The sequence below is a fragment of the Misgurnus anguillicaudatus genome, chromosome 13 (assembly GCF_027580225.2).
Source record: "Misgurnus anguillicaudatus chromosome 13, ASM2758022v2, whole genome shotgun sequence".
Lineage (NCBI taxonomy): Eukaryota > Metazoa > Chordata > Actinopteri > Cypriniformes > Cobitidae > Misgurnus > Misgurnus anguillicaudatus.
In genome coordinates this window covers 27,062,469-27,088,279 of record NC_073349.2, presented here as the reverse complement: position 1 = coordinate 27,088,279, position 25,811 = coordinate 27,062,469, and the positions used below count along the sequence as shown (strand labels likewise).

General features: G+C 36.8%; 2 protein-coding genes across 2 annotated transcripts in view; both read left to right on the top strand.

The window, feature by feature from the left end:
- The window catches only part of LOC129430900 (torsin-1A), a 68,244-nt gene extending 43,687 nt beyond the window's left edge, over positions 1–24,557 (top strand). The window contains exon 5 of the mRNA XM_073875509.1: positions 24,254–24,557. Within this exon, the coding sequence (XP_073731610.1) occupies positions 24,254–24,510 (257 nt within the window). The 3' untranslated portion in view covers positions 24,511–24,557. The remainder of the gene's footprint in view (positions 1–24,253) is intronic.
- On the top strand, positions 6,637–23,597 carry LOC141369372 (torsin-1A-like). Its single transcript, XM_073875690.1, has 4 exons — positions 6,637–6,892; positions 22,939–23,114; positions 23,198–23,331; positions 23,584–23,597. The coding sequence occupies exons 1-4, from the start codon at positions 6,671–6,673 to the stop codon at positions 23,595–23,597; spliced, it is 546 nt and encodes a 181-aa protein (XP_073731791.1). The 5' UTR covers positions 6,637–6,670.
- Positions 24,558–25,811: the final 1,254 nt, after the last annotated feature.

Sequence of the window (25,811 nt, the reverse complement as noted above, 5' to 3'; positions counted from 1 at the left end):
AAACAAAACTCGTTTTCAAGTAAGCGCTTTGAAAACCAGAAGACAGCGGCACGTCCTGCGTTTCCCATGCGTTTTAGATGTCAATGAACCCTAATGCAAGAATTCTTCCAATAAGTGGTCGGGACTCGGGACACAATCAACTTGTGCATAAAGCGGCGGGGACATGGCCAAAAAAAACAGACCGGCCCACCGGGAATCCTCCCGGTTCTCCCTATGGCCAATCCGGGCCTGACCATAACTTAAACCGAATAAGAACTACATTAAAAATGAACTTAAACTGAATACCAGAATCACACATTCTCCCTCTCTCACACACCTGAAGTAAATAATGACTTTAATTTTGACACGCGCCCCTCCCCCACATCTCACACGGAGTTTCACAGAGCAACAGTAGCCAGGACACAGACAGCTAACAGGTAAACTCTTTCAACTTTTTTAAAGCATCTTTAAACTTTAAAATCATGTTACCACGTTTATTCATTCGTTTATTTTGTTGCGAGTACACCACATTTATGTAAGTGAAAAATGTATTCATATTTGTGTGTTTCTCTCTCAGTACTAACGTTAACTGACTGTCTGTTCTCAACCAAACAATCATTCAAGACCTTTTAAAGGTAACATTACCACGTTTATTCATTAATTTATTTTGTTGTGATTACACCACAGTTATGTAAGTGAAAAATTCATTCATATTTGTGTGTTTTCTCACAGGTAAGTACGAACGCGTCTTTATCATTGAGGAGGCTGACTGACTTTCATCTACCAACCGTCATTAACACAACAAAAACTAAAGAAATGTTATTACAAGTGGACCTATTTATTTACTCATCATGCTGTAAGTACACCACAGTTTTGTCAGTGAAAATATAATATTTGAGTTTTCTCACTGCTTGGCATAGACAAATGTGACCATGTGTAACGTTAATTTGGAAAATACATGGAAAAAGTGTATGTCTTAATGTTTAAATGTTGTTTGGATTAAGGGACAGTACATTGATTTTGTTTTAAGATATTTCTGTTTGGACAGTCTATTAAAGTCATAAAGGAATACTTGATTTATTTAATAAGGACTGTGTAAATCTAATATTAGTTTTAATGTGAATTTGGACTGAACTGCTCACTTTTGTTTTATGTCTAAAAAAATTTTGTAAAATAAATGATTGTTCAATAAACTGTAATAATTTCACCCTTTTCTGTCATTATTGTTTATACTAATGTTTTTCTGATCTTATGTAACTTAATTCATTTAAGTTAAGTCAACACTTATGTAACACTTAAGATTCATTTAAAAAAAAAAGATATAGACAATATAAATACAATGTTAGTTGTGTATAAATATATAATTTAGCTATATATATAGCTAATATTTCATTACCTTATACATCAAATAATTAATATATGTTAATTTATAAATAAATAAATTGCTCTTGAATGCATGTCCATGCTTCATTGTTTTATCATATGGTTTACTACTGAAAATAACCAGCTTGCTACACCAGCTAAAGCCAGGCTGGGAGACCAGCTAAAACCAGCTCACCAGCTTAAGCTGGTTTTAGCTGGTCTCCCAGCCTGCCTTTAGCTGGTGTAGCAAGCTGGTCAATCTGAAGGACCAGCTGAGCCACCAGCTACCAGCAAATGCTGGTTTTAGACCAGCTACCATGTTCCAAAACACAGCTTGAGCTGGTCAAGCTGGAGGACCAGCTGAGCCACCAGCTACTAGCAAATGCTGGTTTTAGACCAGCTACCATGTTCCAAAACACAGCTTGAGCTGGTCAAGCTGGTTGACCAGCTTGAGCTGGTCAAGCTGGTTTTTCCAGCAGGGCTGCCTACTGCTGTGACATCATGGGCATTGTTGTACATTCCCATACATTCATTTATTTCTCAGTCCACCACAAAATAAAAATTGACCACCACAAATAGATGTTTGCACATTGCGTTTATCACTACCTTTGTCTCATATGACAGTTTCTGTCAGTCGACGCGCTCCACTGAGCCTCATTTAAGTTTTATTTAAACATCTATGCGGACATGCGACTTACGAATGTGCTGCCACAAACTGCAAGTCTGGGAAAAAAGTTATGATGTTCCTTATTCTCAACCTGAAGATGTTTTTCATCGCTATTCACCTTATTTTTCACGACAACAAGGGCGGCGCCATTTCGCTCATTTTGTCAACGTTCTTCCGGCCGCATAGACGATGAGCAGCTGAGGCAGTGACTCAAGGCGACGCGTTAAGCTTAAAAAGCTCACTCGAGCGCCTTTATGTTTCTTTCTTACCAATTTTAAGCCAACTGAGGAACACCCTTATCCCAAGTAATGGTTCGACTACGATGTTCCGGTAACTTTAAACCACGCCGGGTGTTGAAAAGGTGGCCAGTTTCAGGTAAGCTATCTTAGCTAACTTTGTGCTCGTTCGCCTAAAGTTAGATTTGTGAAGTCCGTTCTACAAATACACTTAAGATCAGTAACGTTAGTATATAAAATGCAACTATTTGAATGGTTTTAATTGTCCACCTATATTTTTATATTTACGATAGTACAACGAGATATTATAGTACATTGCATTCTTACAGTAGCCCACGTGATTCCTAAAAGTTACTGAGATTTCAGATGCTAGAATGTCAGTTCATTTCTCATTCAGATATTGATAATGACCTATTAAACAACGTATTATTTAACACTGAAGTTAAAGGTTGTGTGTATAATGTTACTGTCTCTATTTAATGGATCTCTCTCTTACACACTGTTCTGTTTAAGTATGGGTGCCATTTATATATTAATTCTCATGATGCAAGTTTATTTTAATACTAACATAAAAATGTTTATGGTTATATTGTTTTCACAGATGCATTGATGTAGTGATGCAGTGCACAACTGTGAGGAGGATGATACAATCAACATGTTCCTAAACTGTGATGCAGAAACACAATGGGAGGATCCATCCGTCTCTGACCACAACTACACTTTAAAATCACAACTCAACCTGAAGCAACCTACATCTGATATGGGAAAACAATGGTGCGGTTTCCCTGACAGGGCTTATGCTGGTCCCAGGCTAAAATGCATATTTGAGCTACAATAATTTAAAAACAACTTTTACTGACATACCTCAACATATTTGAGTGCCATTGTTTTGTCACAAGATGCGCACCAGTCTTGTTTTTTTGTAGGGTTTGTTTGTAAAAACTAAAATGTCCTAATATAATTAAATCCTAATCCTGTAAACCCTGTCCGAGAAACTGCTTCAATGTGTTAAGCTGGCACAAATGTACAAATCTCTACTGAGAAACAATCATCTTTGTCAGCTTTACAGAGGGTTGATATTGCATCCATTACACAGTCACCAAGCACTTTACCAGTACATACACCAACAGCTTCCAGATAAACACTTGGGATCAGCTCCTGATGACTCCGATAAAGCTGTGTCTTAATTTATTGCAGGGTGGTCTTGCTTTACCTGTTGTAAAGTTACATTAAACCTTCATATGTGATCAGATGTCATGCAGTGATATTAAACATTTACAGTCTGATCAGATGTTGTGCAATTATATTAAACCTTTACAATGTGATCAGATGTTGTGCAGTTATATTAAACCTTTACAGTGTGATCAGATGTTGTGCATTTATATTAAACCTTTACAGTGTGATCAGATGTTGTGCATTTATATTAAACCTTTACAGTGTGATCAGATGTTGTGCAGTTATATTAAACATTTACAATGTGATCAAATGTTGTGCAGTTATATTAAACATTTACTATGTGATCAGATGTAACCTGCCATGCAGTTATATAAACCTTTACAGTGTGATCAGATATTATCTGTAAGGAATTTCTTGAACCATATGTGAGCTTTGTAGATTCCACTTAAAAGGATTTAAGTTTCCTGATTTGAAGGAATAAGTGTTGGCAAGTTTGCAAATGAATTCTATCATGGTACCACATAAAAACGAAATAGTTATTGGACTGGCTAAGGTGCACATTTGCTTTAAAAAAGACGAAATCACTGTGTAAATATTGGTAGGCATAAGTACTTTAATAATTTTCAATGCTGATCCATCAACTCCTGACAGGACGAGGTAATATGTCCCATAGGTTACTTGCCGCGGCCGCTTCATATCGTCTAACCACGAGACGATTGATGGGACGATATAAGACTATCCGAGCGTCTTATTAAGTTTTCTCCGTGCTCCTAATTTAAAACATTTACAGCAGTAGCGATATTTGTCATTTGGCTAAAGTTATAGTGAACTACAAACAATCTTCTAACCCCCAAACTAACCACCGAATGCACTGTGCCATATTAGCAGCGGAAGTCGGTTGACAAAATGCGGAAGAGCGAAGAATTAAAAAGGGGCGTGGCGGAATAAGGTGAATAAGGTATTTTGGGAACTTATACAGCAAAGCACAGATGACAACAATTTTGTTGAATGTTTTGCCACTCAATAGGGCGAGCTCCAGCGTGGTCACATGGAAAAGTAATAATAATAATAATATCTTTATTTTGTATAGCGCCTTTAAAACTCATTTCTCAAAGCGCTTAACATAAGTAAAAAGTTATATATATAAAATAGACATGGTGATAAAAAAACACATAACGTAGGTATAAAACAATGGAAGTAAAAAATTAAAAGGAAGAATAAATAAAAGTAAATAAAAAACAATTAAAAGTAACACTTAGAAGCCATAAAATAAACACTTAGGATACAACCATAAAAACCACAAGAAACACTATATCACCCAAATGCTTCCTTAAAATAATGAGTTTTAAGTGATGTTTTAAACCTTTTCAGGGAAGCTGCATTTCTGATCTCAGAAGGCAAAGAGTTCCATAACTTTGGGGCAACCGATGAAAACGCCCTATCACCCATTGTTCTTAACCGTGTAACCGGAACAACTAAAAGACCAGCATCAGCCGAGCGAAGATCACGTGCCGGAATGTAGTGTTTTAAAAGCTCCGAAAAATATTGAGGAGCAAGGCCATTTAGTGCCTTAAGTCAACATCAGAATTTTGAAATCAACACGGAATCTGACAGGGAGCCAATGCAGGGTCTCTAAAATGGGTGTTATATGATCTCTTTGCCTTGTCCTCGTCAAAATACGCGCTGCAGAGTTTTGAACCCACTGTAAGTTTATTAATGTAGATTTTGAAGCTCCTGCTAGCAATGCATTACAATAATCAAGTCTAGAGAAGACCAGGGTATTAACTAATTTTTCAGCCACCGGAAAACTCAGCATGGGACGTAATCTGGATATATTTCTAAGATGAAAAAATTAAACTTTAACAGTATTCTGTACTTGAAGATCAAATGTTTAATTAGGATCGAAAATTACTCCCAAGTTTTTTAGTTTGTTTTGGAACTGAATGACGGAGCCATCCACATGAAAAGCTACAGGTTCCACTCTGCGTAACTGGTGGGGCGAACCAATAAGCATCACTTCAGTCTTATTACTGTTTAGACATAGGAAATTATCAGACATCCATTTTTGCATATAAAGTGACGTTGTTGCATATAATTAGCCTATAATTCGCCTATAAAATGCATGTTTCAAACCCTCCCAACTGATCCCAAACCCGCCCAAATTTTGCACACCCGCCCAAGGCAATTTTTACCTGCACAATCAAATTCAAAACCGCCCCATCTATGAAAGCACTCAGGTGAGGGTCTGAACATTTGCATGTAGTGCCATCTGCTGGTTACTATACTTTGCTAACATGTAAATCTGTCTGGATGAAATTCTTGATTTTTTTGTGTGAAAATAAAGAAAAGGGATTGTCTTACAGTTCATTATATAGACCAGACAGTGAGACACAGAAACATATTGTATCACAAAATAAACAAGCAATACATTAACATAAGTTTTTACAGCAATAGACAGTAGCATATTTTCAAATAAACTTGTTCTCAAAATAAATGCATTTCAAACAAGCAAAATGCCTTTTGATCCAAAAGAGGGGGCTAATTAGTTAAGAAGAATCACTAGGTGCTAAATATTTGCACTATAGGGAGGGAGGGTCCTATAGGGAGTGCAAATTAGCTTTAAGTAGTAGTTCTCTTTAGAAATGAAAGTGAGACTGAATGAGACATTGGAAGTAACTTCACAATGAAAGCTTCGTGTTGTTTTGTAATAGTTTTATTGGTGTTTTCTAATATAGCATTAACGTTTGTTTTTATGGAAGTCATTTTGGGAGTTGTTGCGTATTTCTACACATTTTCTGAAGAGGATAAATTATTGACTTTCAATCCTGAACGTAAGCAAATCTATTATATACAATGTGTTGTTAAAACATTTAGGGGCGGTTTCCTGGACAGGGATTAGCTTAAACCAGGACTAGGCCTCAGTTTAATTAGGAAATATAACTAGTTTTAACAAACATTTCTTACTTAAAACATTACTTGTGTGCATTTTGAGGCAAAACAAAGGGCCCTAATGTATTTTAAGATATGTCAGTACAAGTTGTTTTCAGTTTGAACAGCTCTCACATTTATATTAGTCTAGGACTAGTCTAATCCTTGTCCGGGAAACCGCCCCTTAGTGTTATCTCGTGTGTCTTTTTGCTTTTACAAACTTCATTTCTCAAGTTCAGATCAGTATGTCACGTTAAATGATCAAAAACTTTTATTTTTAGGTTTGAAGAAAGATTTTGAGAATGTCTATGGGCAGCACATCATGTCAGAGATGGTACTGAAATCTGTATCAGCATTTTTGACAAACAGTAACCCGAACAAACCCCTGGTCCTGTCTTTTCACGGGCCCACGGGAGTGGGAAAAAACCATGTCGCTAAAATCATCGCAAGAAACATTTACGAGAAAGGAGACCAGAGCAAACATTTGATCACATTTATATCTGAGCATCATTTCCCGCACAAAGACAAGGTCGACATATACAGTGTAAGTAGTCATCTATATGATGCAAACATCACAAAAGAACAGCACTAATATCAAATTGTTGTCACTCATTTAGATTTAAGTTTATGTCACAGGTACATGGATGGCTGTGTTTATTTTTGTAGACACAACTTAAAACTTGTGTTTTCGTCAATCAGATCACAAGTGGACGAAAGAGACACATCACGTTTACACCTGGGGCCCGTTTCAGAAAGGTGATTAAGGGCAAACTCTGAGTACGTTAACCCTGAATGAGGGAAACTCTAAGTTTCCTATCTCAGAGTAAGTCAACTCAGAGTTAAAGTTTTAACTCAGAGTTGGTTGAAACTCTTTACTTAAATGGGCCCCTTATATTTAAATCCGTCTCTTTTGACCACTTTTGTCCTGAATACTGTGAGGGGGTGGTCTGTCAATGGGCAAGCTCTGTTGTCATTTAAATGCGAGCGGGAGTAATGATGAGTTTATATGGACACAAACTAATATTATGTCAGAGTCCACTACTTGTATTGTAAGTAAACATGCTGCACAGTGTTTTGTATGCATATGTTAGAGCTTTTTCTGAATTTTTAGCGCGAAATTTATGAAATAGGATTGCGCGACTTTAACATGCTTGCAAAATGAAACTGCGGAGATCAGCCGCTTTAGTTTTATCAATGAAAATGAGCTCAAAACGTTTTAAACACCGTTTACACATGCCATTAACGTCGTCCACTTGTGATCCGATTGACTAAAACGCATGTTAATGCCAAGTGTAAACAGCTAAACTTATGCATTTGTATGAGGGACAGGTGCACTAACACCTAATTGCATCAGTAACTTTAATACAAAGTGTAAACAGCTTTGACAATCCTACCTTGTACAGTCCTCTGTCAGTGTTTGCAATGGTTAAAGGGCGTGTTGCAGGTTAAAATTTTCAACGAATTTGTGCAATTTGCTTGTTGATAATAAACATTTAAACTGTTATCCATTGTATTTTATGATGTTGGGTATCACAAAACGGAATATAATACGAAAAAGTACAGCGGTTTGCAATGATTCTCCTTTCCCCCACAACGAGTTATATTAGCAACACCGTCTGGCGGCGTGATGTAGTGCGGCCGGTTCCCGCAGCCCACTGGTCAAACTGTGCAGCCTCTCTGCTCAACAAAGTATATAAAAGTGCTCAACCTGTTCGGCAGGTCCAACCATGTACAGGATTTATAAAAATACGGTGATCAATTAGCGGTTCCTTCTCAAATGGCATAGCCTTTGACATCATTTGATGTAAAAAGCCGCCGAACGCCTGTTTACAGTATTACAGTATGTATGCGGTCGGATCCGAGTGTGCTGCAGCTGCTGACCGCTGCTTCTGCGTATAAAATTATCGTGTGATTCGTTATGATCGCACAAAACAATCAGTGGCGGTTCTACACGGAGGCCAAGGGTGGCCCGTGCCTCTGTAGACATGTCACTGGCCACCCCTGTGGCCACCCCGTGCTGACCAAATAAAAAAGTATAAATTTATTTTCATTTTACACGCGAGCGCCAAAAGCGGAACTAATGCGACGCAACGTTCTACACTGGCAAATTAGAGCGACGCACCCAACCACTGCACTGTTGCTGGCTGCGGATGCTGCTCGGCGAGTGTCTCAATTTGTTCCCAATCTTCCGATGTTGTGAATGTGTCTGCAGGTTTGGGCACTGGTAAGGACTCTAGCTCACTTGACATTGGGACACTACTTATTCTCCTGTGACGTGGCTGCGCGTTGTGATCATTCACAGCTGTTACTCATCAACAACCGGAAAAACTAACGCTAACTTTTTAAAGTTTACACATTGTAAAAAGCACTGTAATTATGTTCTTACATATACGTGCATAAAATTGGAGGAATATTATTAAATGTTACATATAAAAATCTTTACAATTTAAAATAAATATTATTTTAAATATTGAGTAGATTGTGGTCCCTAACTGTCTAGCAATGTGTGTTTATATATATTTAAACTAAAACAAACGTTTGTCTTTATAAAAGTTTGCATTTCATAAAGTTTATTGAGTAGGCTCGCGTGATTTTTGGTTGGAGGGCTTTAGAAAAGGTCACGTGATTTCCATTAAGGGAACATGGGGACCATCAATGCTCACTGGTTTTTGCGTTGCATGGAATTTTTAGGTAACTAAGGTTTGGCATAATGGCAGACTACCTAACCACAGTGCCCTGACTACTGAACAAGGGAGCTGATGAGACCCCAGCTCCTCTTTTGCACCTGCACTCACTCTTGTATTAAATAAATATGTATATGATTGTAAAGTAAAATAAAGTTTAAGGGGTGGTTTCCCGTACAGGGATTAGACTAGTCCTAGACCAAAATAAATGTAAGAGCTGTCCAACCTCAAAAAAACTAGCAATGCCATATCTTAAAATACATCAGTGTCCTTTGTTTTGCTTCAAAATGCACACAAGTAATGTTTTTAGTAAGGCATGTTTGTTAACTAGTTATATTTCCTAATTAAACTAAGGCATAGTCCTGGCTTAAACTTAATCCTGTAATCACCCCTATAATCTTTAAACATCATTTTTTGCCATTTTTTAATGTGCCCCTCTGGTAAAACACTGGCCCCTCCTTGGCCCCCCTAGTGAAATTTGTCTAGAACCGCCACTGAAAACAATATAACAAAGCATCCTTTTATTTCACAAAACAATATATTTTAGTTATTTTTTGATAGACTAGTGGATTAAGGATGTTTAAAAATCTCTAGCCTGGTGGTCAGGACATGAATGGATCAAATCAGCAGATTTGCGAAGTTTTATTTATCCCCACATATATCATAAATAATAATTAGCATGGTAACTTTGCAGTATACCACATTATATATTTTCTACGATGTATATATGATTTCCAAATTATATACGTAAGTATTAAACAGCAATAAATGTCTCATCTATCTCTATGGCTCTGGCTGAGGCTTTCTCGGCTTCTCCCCAACGTGACGTCATTGCCGAATTGCGTTAAAAAAAGTTAATACCAAAAATGTAAAAAAAGTGGTCTTTAAGACCATTTTGAGACATTTTAAAAATGATATACATATCTTGAGTGATTTATGTGATGTACCCATTAATCGACAGTGGTGGTTAACCTGCAACACGCCCTTTAATGTGTCTGAACAAAGGAGAGGTCGGGCAGCTGCTCAAATCGAAGAAAGTTGCGGCTATACACCGCCGGAAAAAACATAAATAATTAAGATATCTCTAAGATACTATATCCAGAATTACATTGCTACTCTACTTACTATTTATGCACAAAAATAATGATGCTGACCAATACTTAATTGTATTACACATTTTCTTGTACAAAAATTAGTAAAACAAGCCAACTGTAATTTAAAGTGCCAGTCAGGTCCAATTTCTAAGCTTCCTAACATTGTTAAGGAGTCCCCAACAACAGGTTTGAATGCATGTAAGGTAAAACACTGTCTGCCTAAACCCCACCTTTCGGTAGCCTACTCTGCTCTGATTGGTCAACTGACACAGTCTCCACACAGTCCAACAATATTGCAAGTTACATGGATTGACTTAGTGCTAACATGACTTACTGACAAAACATTAGCGACATCAATACACATCATTCATCATTAATCCAAGCAATAAAATCAACAACAGACACTAACATTTTTACACTCATTTAAGCAAGTAAGTTAACCAGGCCACAGCTAAACAGTAGTTTAACTGCAACATGCGTTGCAAGCACGACTTACCAATAAGACATTCCAGTAAACTAGACATTCAGACCACTTGGGGGAAAATAAACACATAATGAATACTCATACTACAGGTTTTGGTTAGGAGATGCAAGTTGTTCCTAATAAAATAGGTACTGAACCTTCTTTCATTGCCAAACATTTAGTAAATCCCTCCTTGAAAAAGTAATTTTAACCACTGATTCGACTCCCTACTTTAGAAGCCAATAACTTTATTAATCGTGCACTTTTTGGTTAAACTACCTCGCACATCGTTTAAATTGATGGACAGCTACATTATACACTGTACTTAGACAGCTACATGATACACTTGTCAGATGACAGCTGTGCTTACATATATGGAGGTGATGTGAATACATTCATTTTCAGTTAAGCAATGATTATTCCATGAGTTTTATTTACTTTTTTCCTTTTATTTACTGAAAACAACAAGGAACATGAATAAACATAAATAAATGAATGAATAAAACCATCACAATAAATGAAAACATATGGATGTGAATAGGCCTACCATATGAAACAAACTTTACTCAAATGTATTTTTCTAACAAAATCTCACATATTTACTGCCATCTCAACACAGCTGTGGCAATTCTGCAGCTTTACTTTGATGAAGCACCTAAGCACTTTGTGGGATTGTGTATGATGTCAGGGTGCTGAGGAAAAGCCCTGTGAATGCTGGCAGCCTATTTCCACCTGCATCCTCGGGTATGGGGGCTATCCTTGTCTAAGTGCACCATCTACCTCATCACCCCATAACGAATCATTCCACAATATTGCTCTTTTTAATTGGGACATGGTTGATCCAGAGGATGAGGAAGACCACGATCAAGCAACTGCACAGAAATCAAGAAATACAAAAGTGCTGTAATAACTGTTTGAAATTACAGCATTTCAAATAAACTACAACATAACATGTAAATAAATGTTTTTAATTAATTTCTGTAGTGTACAGATGTTAAAAAGACATTTGGTACGTGTCTTTAACATGTATATGGTTTAGAATGTGTGTGGAATGTATCCACCTTACAGACGTGTGGGCTCAATGGAGCTCCCCTGTTAGCTATAAATACGTTTTTTACAGCAAAATCACAAATATAATATAGTATACCATAGGGATGTAACGGTATCAAAAATTCACAGTACGGTAGTATTTTGGTATAATGCCCACGGTACAGTAATTATTGAAACATTTACAGGAAGGAAAAAACAAATGAAGACTTGGGAAAACTTGGTAAAAAAGTGTTTATTAAACAAGACTGAAAATTACAATGTACAAAGTGTAGTGTAGTGTAGTGTTTACAATTTTCATAAAAAGGACAAAAATAATTAGACCATATAATAAAATAAATAATAAAGTTTCGATTTAGTTTGTCAACTTTAAACAACTCCCAATCAGTCAGGTTTTAAGAATTGAGTCACTCCCTCAATTGACCTAGTTTATTATTAAGTGTGCTTGCAAAAGCACACTTATTGTTCTTCTTAAGTTTTATTATTCTTATTATTATTATTATTATTATTATTATTCCCGGGTAGATTTTTTGTGTCAGCTCTAGCGACCAAACCGTTTGACGCAGAGACACCGTTCAAACTTTAAAATGTTCGGGCAGTACCGGTGTAAGTTGCTTGAGAGGATGAAGTCACAGATCCATGTCGTTCGGCCGCCATATTGGAAAGAACACAAAACCTTAAAAAAGTTTCACAGGTCACAAATTTTGTCCAAACTTCATGAAATTCCACGTACGCGATCCTTGGACCGAGCCTCACAAAAGTTACTAGAAGGATTTTTGATTTTCGGAAGCGTTTGCGCGCCACAGCCCAAACTAAATGTGCGTCAACGCCGCCAAAACAGGAAGTAGTTCAAATCTCAATATGTCTGTAACATTTATTAACCAAAATTTGTATATGAACTCTTTACTCCAATGTGAAGATGCCCAAGATAAAAAAACATTGCAGTAACATGTCTATATTTTGTTATTTTCACTTTAAAATGTCCAATTTAAAACCTGTGTAAAAATAAAAATGTCATTAGCCTTTACCAGTAGAGGGCAGCCTTTACGTTCAAACGTGTTTTTTAGACAGAAAGTAAAGATAGCGGCAGCCATCTTTAGAAGCTAAGCTAACAGGCTATTGCTCCGTGGAAAAGTTTGAATAACAATGGCGGGACAGATTCCTGGATACATATTTTTAGAATCATAAACTTCATCTTATTCACTATACAGTATGCGGTTTCGGACGCAAAACTGCAAATGGATTTTATATTCTGAATGCTTGAATCAACGCGAGCTCTCTGGAGAACGTGCATTTTCACATACAGGTAGGAATTATATGATTCAGACATATTTTAATCCCTTTCTTTTATTTCAGTGATATATGGCACGACAAGTTTAATTCCCTTTTTCATCAATGTAATACATTGTAAACGTATTAGTTTCGCTCGCGTCAGTATCGCGTCCTCGCTCGCGTGATCGTTTGGCGTCGGCTCTATGACAGCTGCATGATTTAAATGATTGTGAATTGACGCGAAAAAGTGTCACTTTACCTTAAATCATGCATGTGATGCCAAGTGTATTTAAATAGTCATGACTTTCAGAAATGTATGACACATTTAAAAACACAGCTTTTGCCAGAAGACTGCGTATATGCCATTTACATGATCTTCAGGTAAAAAGATACATATATCTAAATCGTATGCTTAGCTACTGTTGAACGGGAACACGATTGATTGCATTATGCTGTCAATCACTGAGGGAAATATTTTCTTTTATCATTAATTTCACAGTCTGGGTCGACAGAGGCGCGGGCGCCGCAAAATCTTTATTTTTCAATCACTCCGCAAAGAGACTTAGATAACTCTGCTGATTTTGGACTTACATATATGATTTATACATCATTTAAAACTTTAAAGTGTCTAGTATTTTTTCTGTCCACTCCCATTAAAAACAGAATGTTGTGCTTTTCGCAAAATTAAGAAAATAAACATAATGCGGGTTTGCTCTCTCTCTTAGTGACGTCCTTTCAGAAACACGTCAGAAAAATGAGCTGTAACTTAACGAATTGTTTTCATAGAAACATAAGATAAATGTCTACATAATGCTTGGAATGTCTGCTTTTAAATGGTGTAAGTGAAATCGAAAACAAATATTGTACTTCGTTGTTAACTGTATTAAAAGAGGGAGATGTACCGTCTCTCATGTTACTGCATTATTTATAAAGAGCCACGCCCCGCTCCATTGAAGAGAAGAACAGAGATCATCCATATTCATTAGTCAACGCCACAATGAATGTTTTCTCTGTGCTTGCTCATACAGCAAAGGCTCAAATATTATGCGAGTCATCGTTCTCACAAAAGAATGCAATTTAAACGAGTAAGTTAATCGGCCATCGCTCACAGCCCAGCATCTGTCCTGCACCACTGTATGCATATCGCGCTGACAAACATACACGTGATTTTACTGCTCTGATGAAATCTAAAAGTATAATTTCTCTTATTAGAAGCTAGCCTAATGTTTGCCAGTTATTAAGATGGCGGTTGTAGTTTAAATAAAGGGTTGTGAAATAATAAGCTTTGACAAAAAACTGCATAAAACAATTTTATGTTCCATATTATAAACTTTTGGTTATGTGTACTTAAGTGAGTAGATATGGCTCTTATTTACACCTTTAAATGTAGAATAAGAATAGAACTCGGGTATCTTACAATGCACTTATGTTGTTATGCAGTTTTAAAATACAAAATACAAACATGTCTGGATGTAGATAAAGCCTACTTGGTCATATTACAATGCACAAGTTTTGTTGTATGCAGTTTGAAAATACATGTTTGTAAAAAAAGTATATTGTACAATGCACTTATTTTGTTGTTATGCAGTTTCAAAATACAACATGAGTATGTTTAAATGTATATGTCGTCATCATCACTGATATATCTCTGGCCCTCATGACAAACTAATTGAATAGCCCTGTCGTAGACGCTCAACACACAATCATATTCATAAATAGTAAAGAAATGAAACGATATTAGGCTATCAGTGCTGCTGTCGCTCTTTCCTATCGCTTATTTTAAAAATGAGCTTATGATCAATAAAATGCAGCTTTTATCTGCTGCTTTTGGTGACGTGAACTCTGGCCTACATTAAAGGTGCAGTGTGTAATTTTTAGAAGGATCTCTTGACAGAAATGCAAAATAATATACAAAACTATATTATCAGGGGTGTATAAAGACCTTTCATATGGCTCTTATATGGCCGTTATGTTTTTATTACTTTAGAATGAGATGTTTTTATCTACATACACAGAGGGTCCCCTTACATGGAAGTCGGCATTTTGTGCCACCATGTTTCTACAGTCTTAATGGACAAAATCATGACATGTTTGTCCTGTGGTGGCTACCGTAGCTTCTCTATGCATTTCAAAAGCGAGGGGTGAGCTGTGAACTGAGCTTTTGGTTGCAATTTGGAACCTCACCACTAGATGCCGCTAAAATTTACACACTGCACCTTTAAGTCTCATGTTTTTAAGATTATCTTAAGTACTAAAGGATTTTTGGTATATTATGTACAAAATTAGTGTGTGAAAATATGGCACTTCAAAGGGATTGTTCACTCAAAAATTAAAATTATTTAAATTACAATTCTAAAAAAAATGTAATAAGAAAACACTGAGGGCTTGACATTAACTTTTTGAGGAACTTGTCCTTCGGACAAGTAAATTTGTGTTTCACTTGTCCATGCACAAAAGTCACTTGTCCGGGTAAAGTTTTATAATATAATGTATTTTTTGTGTTTTGATAATCAGTGGCAGAGCAAGGGATTTTTCATAGAGGAGTCGGACAACTAATTTTTTCTTACACTTGTCCTACAAAAAATCCACTTGTCCCGGACAAGCGGACAAGTCTTAATGTCGAACCCTGAACATGTGCAGCACAGCCGTTATAGTTGGTTCTAGGCTAGCTAGCTATCCCTGTATTTACATAAAATGGTCTGTGCTAAGCCCCGGATGTCCTTAAATGCTGGAAGCACCCCTGGTTACAAGCCTGTATACATTTCTGTGTGTGTGTGTGTGTGTGTGTGTGTGTGTGTGTGTGTGTGTGTGTGTGTGTGTGTGTGTGTGTGTGTGTCAGGAATGCTTTCACGTATTGAAACCAAACTTTGTACATGAACTTGGGACTCCAATGCGAGGATGCACAAGATAAAAAACATTCTAAAATGTAACATTTCACAAATCACGTTAGTGACCGCACCAGAGCAAGCACACTTTTGCGGTTCCTCCGGAAGTGCATTTTCTAGTTATTATTATTATTGATGCTAATGCTTGGTACTCCTATGAAAGCAACAGTTGTGATTGTAGAATCAAGAAAAGATGAAAGCAAAGGTCAGCTCACTCAATACAGTCTGCAGCCTCCATACACTGTAAAAAAATCAAATTAATAAAATGTTGGAAGGGCAAAAATATATAAGTTAAACCAATTTTCTTGTTTGGGCTTAGTTGAGAAGACATTATTTTAAGTCTACATAATTCTGTGTTTAAAATATTAAATGAATGGTTATTTTCAAATCAGTCAACAATCAGAATGGCTTTGTTGACTGAACTAATTAAGACAAATCTGGTCAATATGTGGACTTATGACAGCTATGTTTTCTGACAACAAAATGCTCATAATATTACTGTTATTTGGTCACAAAATGTAATTGTAAGAGTTGTTCAGGCGTGAATGTATGTACTTTAAGCTTAAATATGCGGTCGGTTAATAAAGATAGCGTCTATTTAAAAATGTGCTCGGACACTTTCGGACAGAGAAGAGCTCCAGATGAGCTCCAGAAAATTACCGGCGCTTAAGCGCTCACACCCCGCCCAGCGCAGCCTCGCCTCAGCAAGCCCATCAGAAATCGACTGCTGGCTCTGATATCTCTGTGGTGTTTAAACATGTGATTTAATTCATTTTAATTTCTTATACTTAATAATAAAAGGTGTACCGGTATGTTTTAAATCATATTTTAGGATTGCACTTAATTGATATTGCTGTTGAATGATATTTCATATCTTTCACATTTGTTATAACTGGGCTGCGTACTGCCTGCGAATTTGAACTTCAGAGCTGAAGGAGCGAGTGGAGAAATAGTCCCAATATCATAACAATCTTAAATAAAACTTCTAAATATACCCGTGTGTGTACCCGTGTACGTACGTTTGTGTGCGCGCCCGCGCGCTCTCGCGTGTGTGCATGTATGTGCGTGCGTGTTTTGAATTTAAAATGTTTTAACTCGGAAGGATCTGGATCAGGTCATTTCATCTGAGATCAATCCGCACGCAACAGCCAGAATCACTTACTGATTCACAGGACACAAGTCATCAGCCGTTTCCTCAAGTTCACGTCAGGTAAGTGTTTGTAATTAAATGTTAATTTTAGAATATATTAATCGGCAAAGACGCAAATACTCAACGTTTTTGTAATGATATTTTTGTAAAGATATATTTAAAAGTGTGTTATGTTATGTGTCCGAAGTAAAGTGGAGCTATTTTAGTAAAGATAGCCTGGATATAGGTGGTTTAACTTACCGGACAGGGTTTAGAACTTTAGAATTTAGAATTAGTCTTTATTATAACTGGGACATTTTTACAAACAAACCTTATACAATACTGGAGTGCATTTTGAGACAAAACAATAGCACTCATATGTTAAGAGATGTCAGTTATTTTAGTCAGTGATAAGTCCTGTCCGAGAAAACCGCCAAATAGTGTTTCATTATGTGTGATGGCTGAGGGAAATTTGTCCTAACGTTAACGTTATTTTAGGGAATAAAGTATTTCACCGTCAAGCTTTATTAAACATGTTAATGTATGTGTGTGTGTTTATATTCCTCTGTTTATCAAACCAGAGCGGAGATGATGTGAGAGGCAGACCAGAGGGCTGAAGAAAGTCTCCTAAATGGCCCTGGAGATGTTCTGACTGACTTTGGAGTGCTTTTTGGACTGTTTTATGCCCTCTATTTAGAGAAGACTTAATTCTGTATGTTCAGTCTGTATGATAAGTGAATAAGTGAATTAAAAGCTTTTGTTTTTATGTGACTGAAGTTAATTATTTTGTTAACAACACCAGCATAAAGTATTTGATAAATAATTTAAAAATGTTATTAAAAAATCCCAAATAATAAATATTAATTGAAGTAACACATAAAACATTGAGTGAATACTTAAATTTAAATTGACAGAGTATTTGTTGTAAGTTTTTAAAGATTTAACTCATTAAAACATTTTAGTTGAATGAACTATAAAGCTAATTGAGCCAACATACTTTTTTATATTTGAGTCAAGTTTGGGCCAACTAAAAAACATCAATCCAGGTAACACTTTGGAGACAGAAATTGAGTGAACGTAAAATTTCTGTGGAACTAGTTACTAAAAATTAATTAATTGAGCCAACAATTTATTTTTTTACAGTGTAGGTCGCATTTGTAGGCTGCATACATCATGAAGACCGTCTTATTTCAGAAAATTAACATTTTTCAAGTTGACTATTATTCTTATTTAATCGTATATTGTTGTAACACACTTATGACTTGCGAATGTAATACTCAGTTAACTTAAAAACACCAAGGTAGGGTTGCACAATTGTTCATAAGTTCTTACTTAAACTCAGAGATCTATAAAGTACTAGGGACCCAGACTTGAGTAAAAGTACAAGTGCTCTATCAAAAAAGTGACTTGAGTAGAAGTTGAAGTGCTATTTAAGCACAGCACTTGAGTGGAAGTACTAAAGTATTAATCATGTTTTGTACTTAAGTATTGCAAGTAGTTTTTTTTAAATATACTACTCAAATACTACAAGTAAAAGTACAAGTATTGTGTAGTTATTAAAGAAAACAGTCAAAAGTTTGAATATAATATTGTTTATATTATTTCAAATGTTTAAGCTAAAGGACACTCACAATTCCTTTGGCTGTAGCAGCAGTACAAGGACATGAATGTTCAGATAATTCAGATTAATTTAACTGATATGGCGATAGAGAATTCAGAATTAATGAAATATTAGTCGATATAATGGTAATAGGTAAAGGTAAAAGGTGTTTCAATGTATTTAGGTTTCCTTCTTTCGCGCACACTCGCCCTTTCTAGCGCATTCTCTCTCTCTCTCTCTCTAGTTCTACTTTATTCGGTTGAAGCATTTGTTCTTAAGGCAGAACGTAGTAGGTCGTAAGCTCTTCATAAAGTAATGCGTTGTCGCATATATGAAGTCTAATTTTCTTAACCCAATCACAAGCCTTATAATAGCTAAACAGAAAATAGTCTGAACAGCACGTAATTTCAAACTCATTCTTGACTGGCCTAAACTGAACGTTAAAAAAACGTTAAAGCATACGTTAAAACATCGAACTCAAAACATTACACTTTTCATTGAAAATATCTATCCCACACATGGAGGAGAAAATTAACAGGAAGAAAATTAAAACTCATTTTAATTGATGGATACACAGAAAACAAAACAGTTCTTGAAAACTTGAAAAGTCGTTGACGAACTTGCGGCTCTTCATAATCAATTACGAGCTCATCGATGTGATCTAATCTGGCTGACATCTTATTCCAACTGTTATTCATGGACAGAGGCTTCCGTAAATATTTAGTTACAACGTATTGTTACGTTTAAAATAAGTTTAATGGTGCAACGCAAAAACAAACATTTAGTAGTGTGTAAGTTGTAACTTAGTGCCCATTTACGTCGTATCTAAGCTACGTTGTAACTTACGCACAGCTGGTGCAACCAGCCCCTGCGTGTAATGACTCATTCACGGATTTACTCATACTCGTTTTTTGTATGTCCATCACATTTTGTCCTTTCTCGTTTCTTGTCAGAGCGAACGCGAAATTTTTCCACACATCAGATTTAAAATTAGTGTTTCTTTTGCTTCCGCCATTGTCACTTCACTTGCAGAGAGGCATCAGAGTGGCACGCATGGGATTATGGGAATTGTAGTTCCCGCGTCCCTCCTCTCGCTCCACTTGGCCGAAAAAAAATACATGTGATGCCCGGAAGACCTAAAGTTTTACCGAATCATGTGGCTGCGGCGGTATATATAATACCGTTACATCCCTAGTATACCGTCTTTACACCTTCAACAATTTACAGTTTACCCTTCAGTTCAGTTCAACAAATGCAATTTTAACAAAAGGAACCGTGTTATTTGTTTGTAATAGCTACTTACATTTGAAATCATTCAAGTTGGTGGTCTCCGGTCTATATGACGATTTCTTTCCCGTGGCATCATGGGAAAGCTGGGAAAGATACGTGTCCTTCGATGCTTGCTTCAAAATCTCAGTAGGACAGTGGTTCCCAAACTTTTTCAGCGTGCGGCCCCCCTTGTGTACGGTGCATTCCTTCGCGGCCCCCCAAAGAAAATTTGTGACCAAAAAACAGTTCTAAAACTCAACATTTTAATAAAAAAACATTAAATTATACAAAAAAGCACCGCAGCTTTTAAATGTGGACATTGATCATTTACTTAATCGTGACGTGACTATTAAAACATGTTATGAGATATCGCCACTGATATATTTATAAGCAGCATGCAAAAACATCTCTCTGACACTTAAAAAAACAGTTTTATATAGTACTGACAAGAACAAAGTTTAATAATAATCGAGTGCTCGTATCGCGTTAAGATTAAATGGGAAAGCAATAGTAACGTTATACAAGTATAGTTTTATTAACTTTTACCTCGCGCCAAAACAATAACAACACAAAAGACACTAAATATGAATAAAAAAACAAGTAATAGTTTGATCATGACACCAAATACTGCTGATTTGATCTCATTTTGACGATCAAAAACAAACAAGGCCAACATGAGAGCCAGGGAATCCCTGTCAGAGATGCAGCCCAGAGAGGGCGGCGGCCAGCGGGGCGAGTGAACACTGACGTCCGCTCATGTTTTGGTTCTCATACGTACCGCATCTCACTAAGCAAACGTTCAAACAGGCGCTATCTTTACTAATCGACTGCAGATTTAAATATAATACATATACATTCTCGACTGAACTAATCTTAAAACCACACTTTGTGACCAAGAAACGGTAATATAAAGAAACGTCTTTTCCGTCCATTGAGTTGTTATGAGATTCAAAGCAGCCGAAAGTTTTACCTGTCATTCTGGGCGCCCTCAAATCCGTGGCGGAAGAAGTAGTTCTCAAACAAAGAGGCTTTTAAAATAACGTTGTTGTTTTCTAGTTTTCGTTTTTCAAACGTGTGCCGTCGAACTGTTGTATAAAAGCAATATCGCTCTCGGAGTCGTGTGATATAGCTCTATATCATCACGGCTGTGATTGCCTCCGGCACTCGGCCTACGGCCTCGTGCCTCTGGCCTAATCACAGCCGTGATGATATAGAGCTATATCACACTCCTACTCGAGCGATATTGCTTAAATACCACTTACCATTTATAAGTTAATTTTATTTCATCGATGACGATGCCTAGCAGGTTGGTCCTATAAAACTCTGTGGCTATCATGTCTTCCCATATCCAAACATCCTTCTTGGATATGAAATTGTTTAACGCCAAAAGTTGTTTTTTTTTTTTTAATAAACTTGCATTCAAAACTACTTAGAACACTATCTAAGGCTGCATTGAAAAGTAACTTTGTGTATGCTGCCGTGTTGGATAAACAAAACTGCTTCGGTATGTCGCATAGACATTGTCATCGTCTTGCTGCCCCCTCCCCGTTCTGTGATTGGTTCCCTATTTCAGGGTCAAAAAAGGTCCATAGTTTCCATGCTAGACTTGCAGCGTGAATAAATGTGGGTGCAAGGCAGCATGGGGAAACCCAGGCTATCATCTGGCAACATATTTCTGCAAAACGCCTCATATGAACTGTGGCTTGAAGGAAGATGCACATCGACACAATTTATTTATTAAAATGCCACCACAATTCACTATAAATATTTGCCATGAGATTTATTTGGCAGAGTGAGAGAATGAGACAAATCCTGAAAGCTTGTGTTAACCCTGAACTCATTACCACGTTCTTCCCGATCCCATTTTGTAAACCCTAGTTAGTGTGTATTGTTGCTATAATAGCATAAATAATACCTGTAAAATGATAAAACTCAAAGTTCAATGCCAGGCGATATATTTTCTTTAACAAAAGTCCCCTTTCAAAGCCTACAGCTAACAGCTGGTTTGGACTACAGCCCTCTACTTCCTGCTTTTATGATGTCAGTACAAAGTTTTTTTTTTACTAAACTCTGCCCACAGGAATACGTCAGTTGCCAGCTAAGCTAACGGCAAGCTAAGCTGCTATCGAATCACAAAACACCAAACAAACTACACAATCAGAATTTGATAGGTTTTTCTGAAGGAGAGACTTCATAGAACAAGGAAGACATCAGCCCGTTTTGAAGAGAGAGACAGAGAACTGAAAGAGAAGGATCAGAGAGAGAGAGAGAGAGAGAGAGAGACGCACTTCAAAGAGAGACGCACGCACGCATCTCTCTCTCTCTCTCTCTCTCTCCAAGTCTTCTATTTCGTCTTGTGCCTGGGCCCATGTTTCAAAATTGCCATATTCACCGTAAAAATTAAACGATATGCAAAAATCATCCATTGGGGCGGGACACACCAAAGCTTTTTTTACGTGGCGAAACAGCCTGGAGGACGCCGAATGCCAGCTGTTTTATCAGCTGAGGGCCGGCTTTCTTCAGCTGAGCGTTTTTGTTACTGTGATACTTCTGATTTGTTTATCAGTCGTACAATGCGCCGGTTGGTTGTTGTGATATTTGTCCCACCCTCCTCCACTGTGATTGGACCTCCGTGTGAGAACTGACATTGACGAGCGGAGCTTTTCACTCAACGTTGAATCTCGTTCTACTCTCGGGGCACATTGAGTATTTAAACAGACCATGGTATAAAGATAACTAAATTGTGTCATAAATAGATTCAAAAGATTCAAAAACACAAAAAAATGGGACCTTTAAGACAGTTACTTTAGAAATGTTGATCAGACAAACAGTGTTCTAAGAACAAACATAAAAACACCATAATAATAAATTAAGAAATAATAATAGAAAGCAAACACATTTTTATTTTATTGTGGGGTCAGTCTCATAAGGACAGGTTCACTTAACATATATGAAATATGACCCACACAACATGAACCCTTTAGAAACTAGTTATTGTCATAGTTATAGTAATAAACATCTTCTAATTTATAATGGATCTATATTTATTATGAAACACTCAGTACCATTAATACAGTAAATCAAGTTTAAACCAGATAGCCTACTAACATGGCTATTGAACCAAATGGTATATGTGTTTATATTTAGGCACAACTAAAGTGGTTGATTCAAGAAAATGTATCACGCTGTCCTCGGTCCATGTTCATATTTGATGAAATGGACAAGATGAATCCACGGTTGGTCGAAACCATAAAACCCTTTCTGGACTACATGCCACATGTAGATGGAGTGTCATACCGCTATGCAATCTTCATTTTTCTCAGGTGATGAAGTCAAACTGGTGGATTTAAATATCAATACACAAAATTGTGACCAAAGGGTTATCATAAGTTCTCTTAATTTTTAGCAATGCAGGTGGGAATGTGATTGCCAACATGGCTCTGGATTTCTGGAGAGACGGTAAGGACAGAGAAGAACTTCAGATAAACAGTAAGAGAATGGAGACTGAAATCCTTTATCATGTCTTTAATGATAAGAGCAGTATGTATACAGCAAAATCACCAGTGTTAAATCAACACTGCTGGTGTATATATGGGGACAGGGCCGGCATCAAGGGGGGGCATTCGCGGGCCGTGCCGCCCAAACAGGTTGTTGTGCCCACTACACAGTTTTTCATTAATTTAATATATATCAAGAATAATTAAAATAAATTAAACATTGAATGTTTTCTGACTTTTAATGTAATCAAATGAGAACAATATAGTTGACATATGTTTTTTTTTATTAAAATAGACCAGTTTCTCTGATTGTATTCTGGTTGTATTGCGGCGTCTCATGCGTCTTTACGTCTTTAACATATTAATGTGACTTGATACTAGCAATGTGGTTTTTTTTGCTGCATTTTATGGATGGTGTAAAATATGGATATTAGAACATTTAGAACGAACCAGCACCACCTGCTCCATCTGACTTCAAGCAAACACCGATTGGCTCAAACTTGTAAGCCTAAATGTGAAGTGTGGCTAGACCGTTAACAGTGATTATGGTAATACTGATTAGTTTGTGATCTTCTGCACTTTATACAGGAAATGAGCTGACAGTCTGTACCAGTTGTATGAGTGTGTGCTTGCACTGTATTTGTTGTTTTAATGCCTTATTTTTGCAAGTTATTGTTGCGAATTGCGCGCCCCTCCGTTGGAAGCCACGTGCCCCCCCGTTAGTTATGGTCTGGCGCCGGCTCTGTATGGGGATGGCCAGGTCTGGTGTTACTCATATAAACACCAGCAGTGTTGATTTAACACTGGTGATTTTGCTGTGTAGCCATGTCTTTAGGATTATACATAAAAATTCCATCTTATTATTTATTTTTAAATGATTAATAATTAAATTATTAGGTTTGGTCCCAATGATTGCATGCTTGTGTTTTGTAACTTGTATCTTGTATTGTGTGCCTTTTGTACAGGTGGATTTTGGCGCTCTCATCTAATAGATCATCACCTGATAGATCACTTTATTCCTTTCCTACCTCTGGAAATGAGACATGTACGTCAGTGTGTTTTGGCTGAAATGGCCAATTTGAACATGGCTGTGGATTGTTACCCTGAACTTGCAGACACAGTTGCCAGAGATATACCATATTTCCCATCTAAGGAGAAAATATATTCTGTTAAAGGCTGCAAGTCAGTCAGACAGAAGTTAATGCTGTACACTGATCTTTAGATGAAAGAGACTTGTTTACCTTTGCTTACATACTGGTGCCAGCCACTAAAAGACGCTCTTATAGATCATTTTATTCCTTAGACTTGCTGACATTGTGTCTGATTATATTTAACGGATTTTGCTTTGATAATCTCCTGCTAGATACCTCAGGGATTGTTGTTGGAACATATTTTTTTCTCTGTGTCATAAAATGCATTGCATGAGAGTAATTTTCACCTTTGATTTTTATTCTTATTTGTTTGTGAGTTTGTTCTGAGTTAAAGGAACAGTATGTAAGAAATTTATATCAATTAATCATAAAATGTCCCTGACATGTCACTAGACATTAAGAAATCATTTTCATTTCAAAAACTTATAACACTGACAACAGGGGTATGGCCAGGATATTGTCATTTAAAAAGTGGAGTTGCAGCCCTCAACTGATGTTAATGTTGTCATTTTGTGTAATGGCCACCAGTTGTGTGATTGCAGTACCAGTTTTAGCCACAAGTTTTGTGATTGCAATACCAGTTTTGGCCACAATCCTACATACTGTTCCTTTAAAGCTTGACTCCTGTGTGAAAGAATATTAAAGGAAACATTTTTTGTTTGCCTCATTTTTCTAGCCTGTTTAGATTTTCAATCCCTATTCCTCAGTCCTGAGAGATTATTGAGATACAATAAAAGTGCTTTTTTAAAAAAGGTACCATTTTTAACTTTAACTTGCAATGTGCACAGCAACTTTTAAATAGCCATCAATGTGGAAAGATGCGCCTATTAATGGTGTAGGATAGACACACCTCTTTTCCATTCAAAGCATTAACCTATAATGTCATTGTATAAACTGTCAATGCAGTGACCCACACATTGACTTTACTTGGGTGAGCCGCCCAGGTATGTAAGGAATATAACAAGAAATGAACCCAAATGCAGACGTGACAAAATAAGTAGGTTATTGACAAAACAGGGGAAAGCAAAACAAGACGGGGTAAACTCAACACTAGACTAACACTAAACTTAACATGACACATAACAAACAAGACTAAATAACTCTCAAATACTCACAGATAACTAACACAGGAACCAACAAGATGCAACAAGACACCCGAGCACAGAACAGCAAACACAAGGACAATAAAAAGGAACAAAATAAATTACATACAGCTGAAAATCATTAAGAGTAAGAAATCGGGGAAAAAGAGACGAGACCCGGGAAATGCGTGGTCATAATAACCCAATACTAAAACCACGTATCTTCCAATATAGATCATGGTACTGCCAGGACCCCGAACACAAAGACTAGATACAATTTAACACATGAT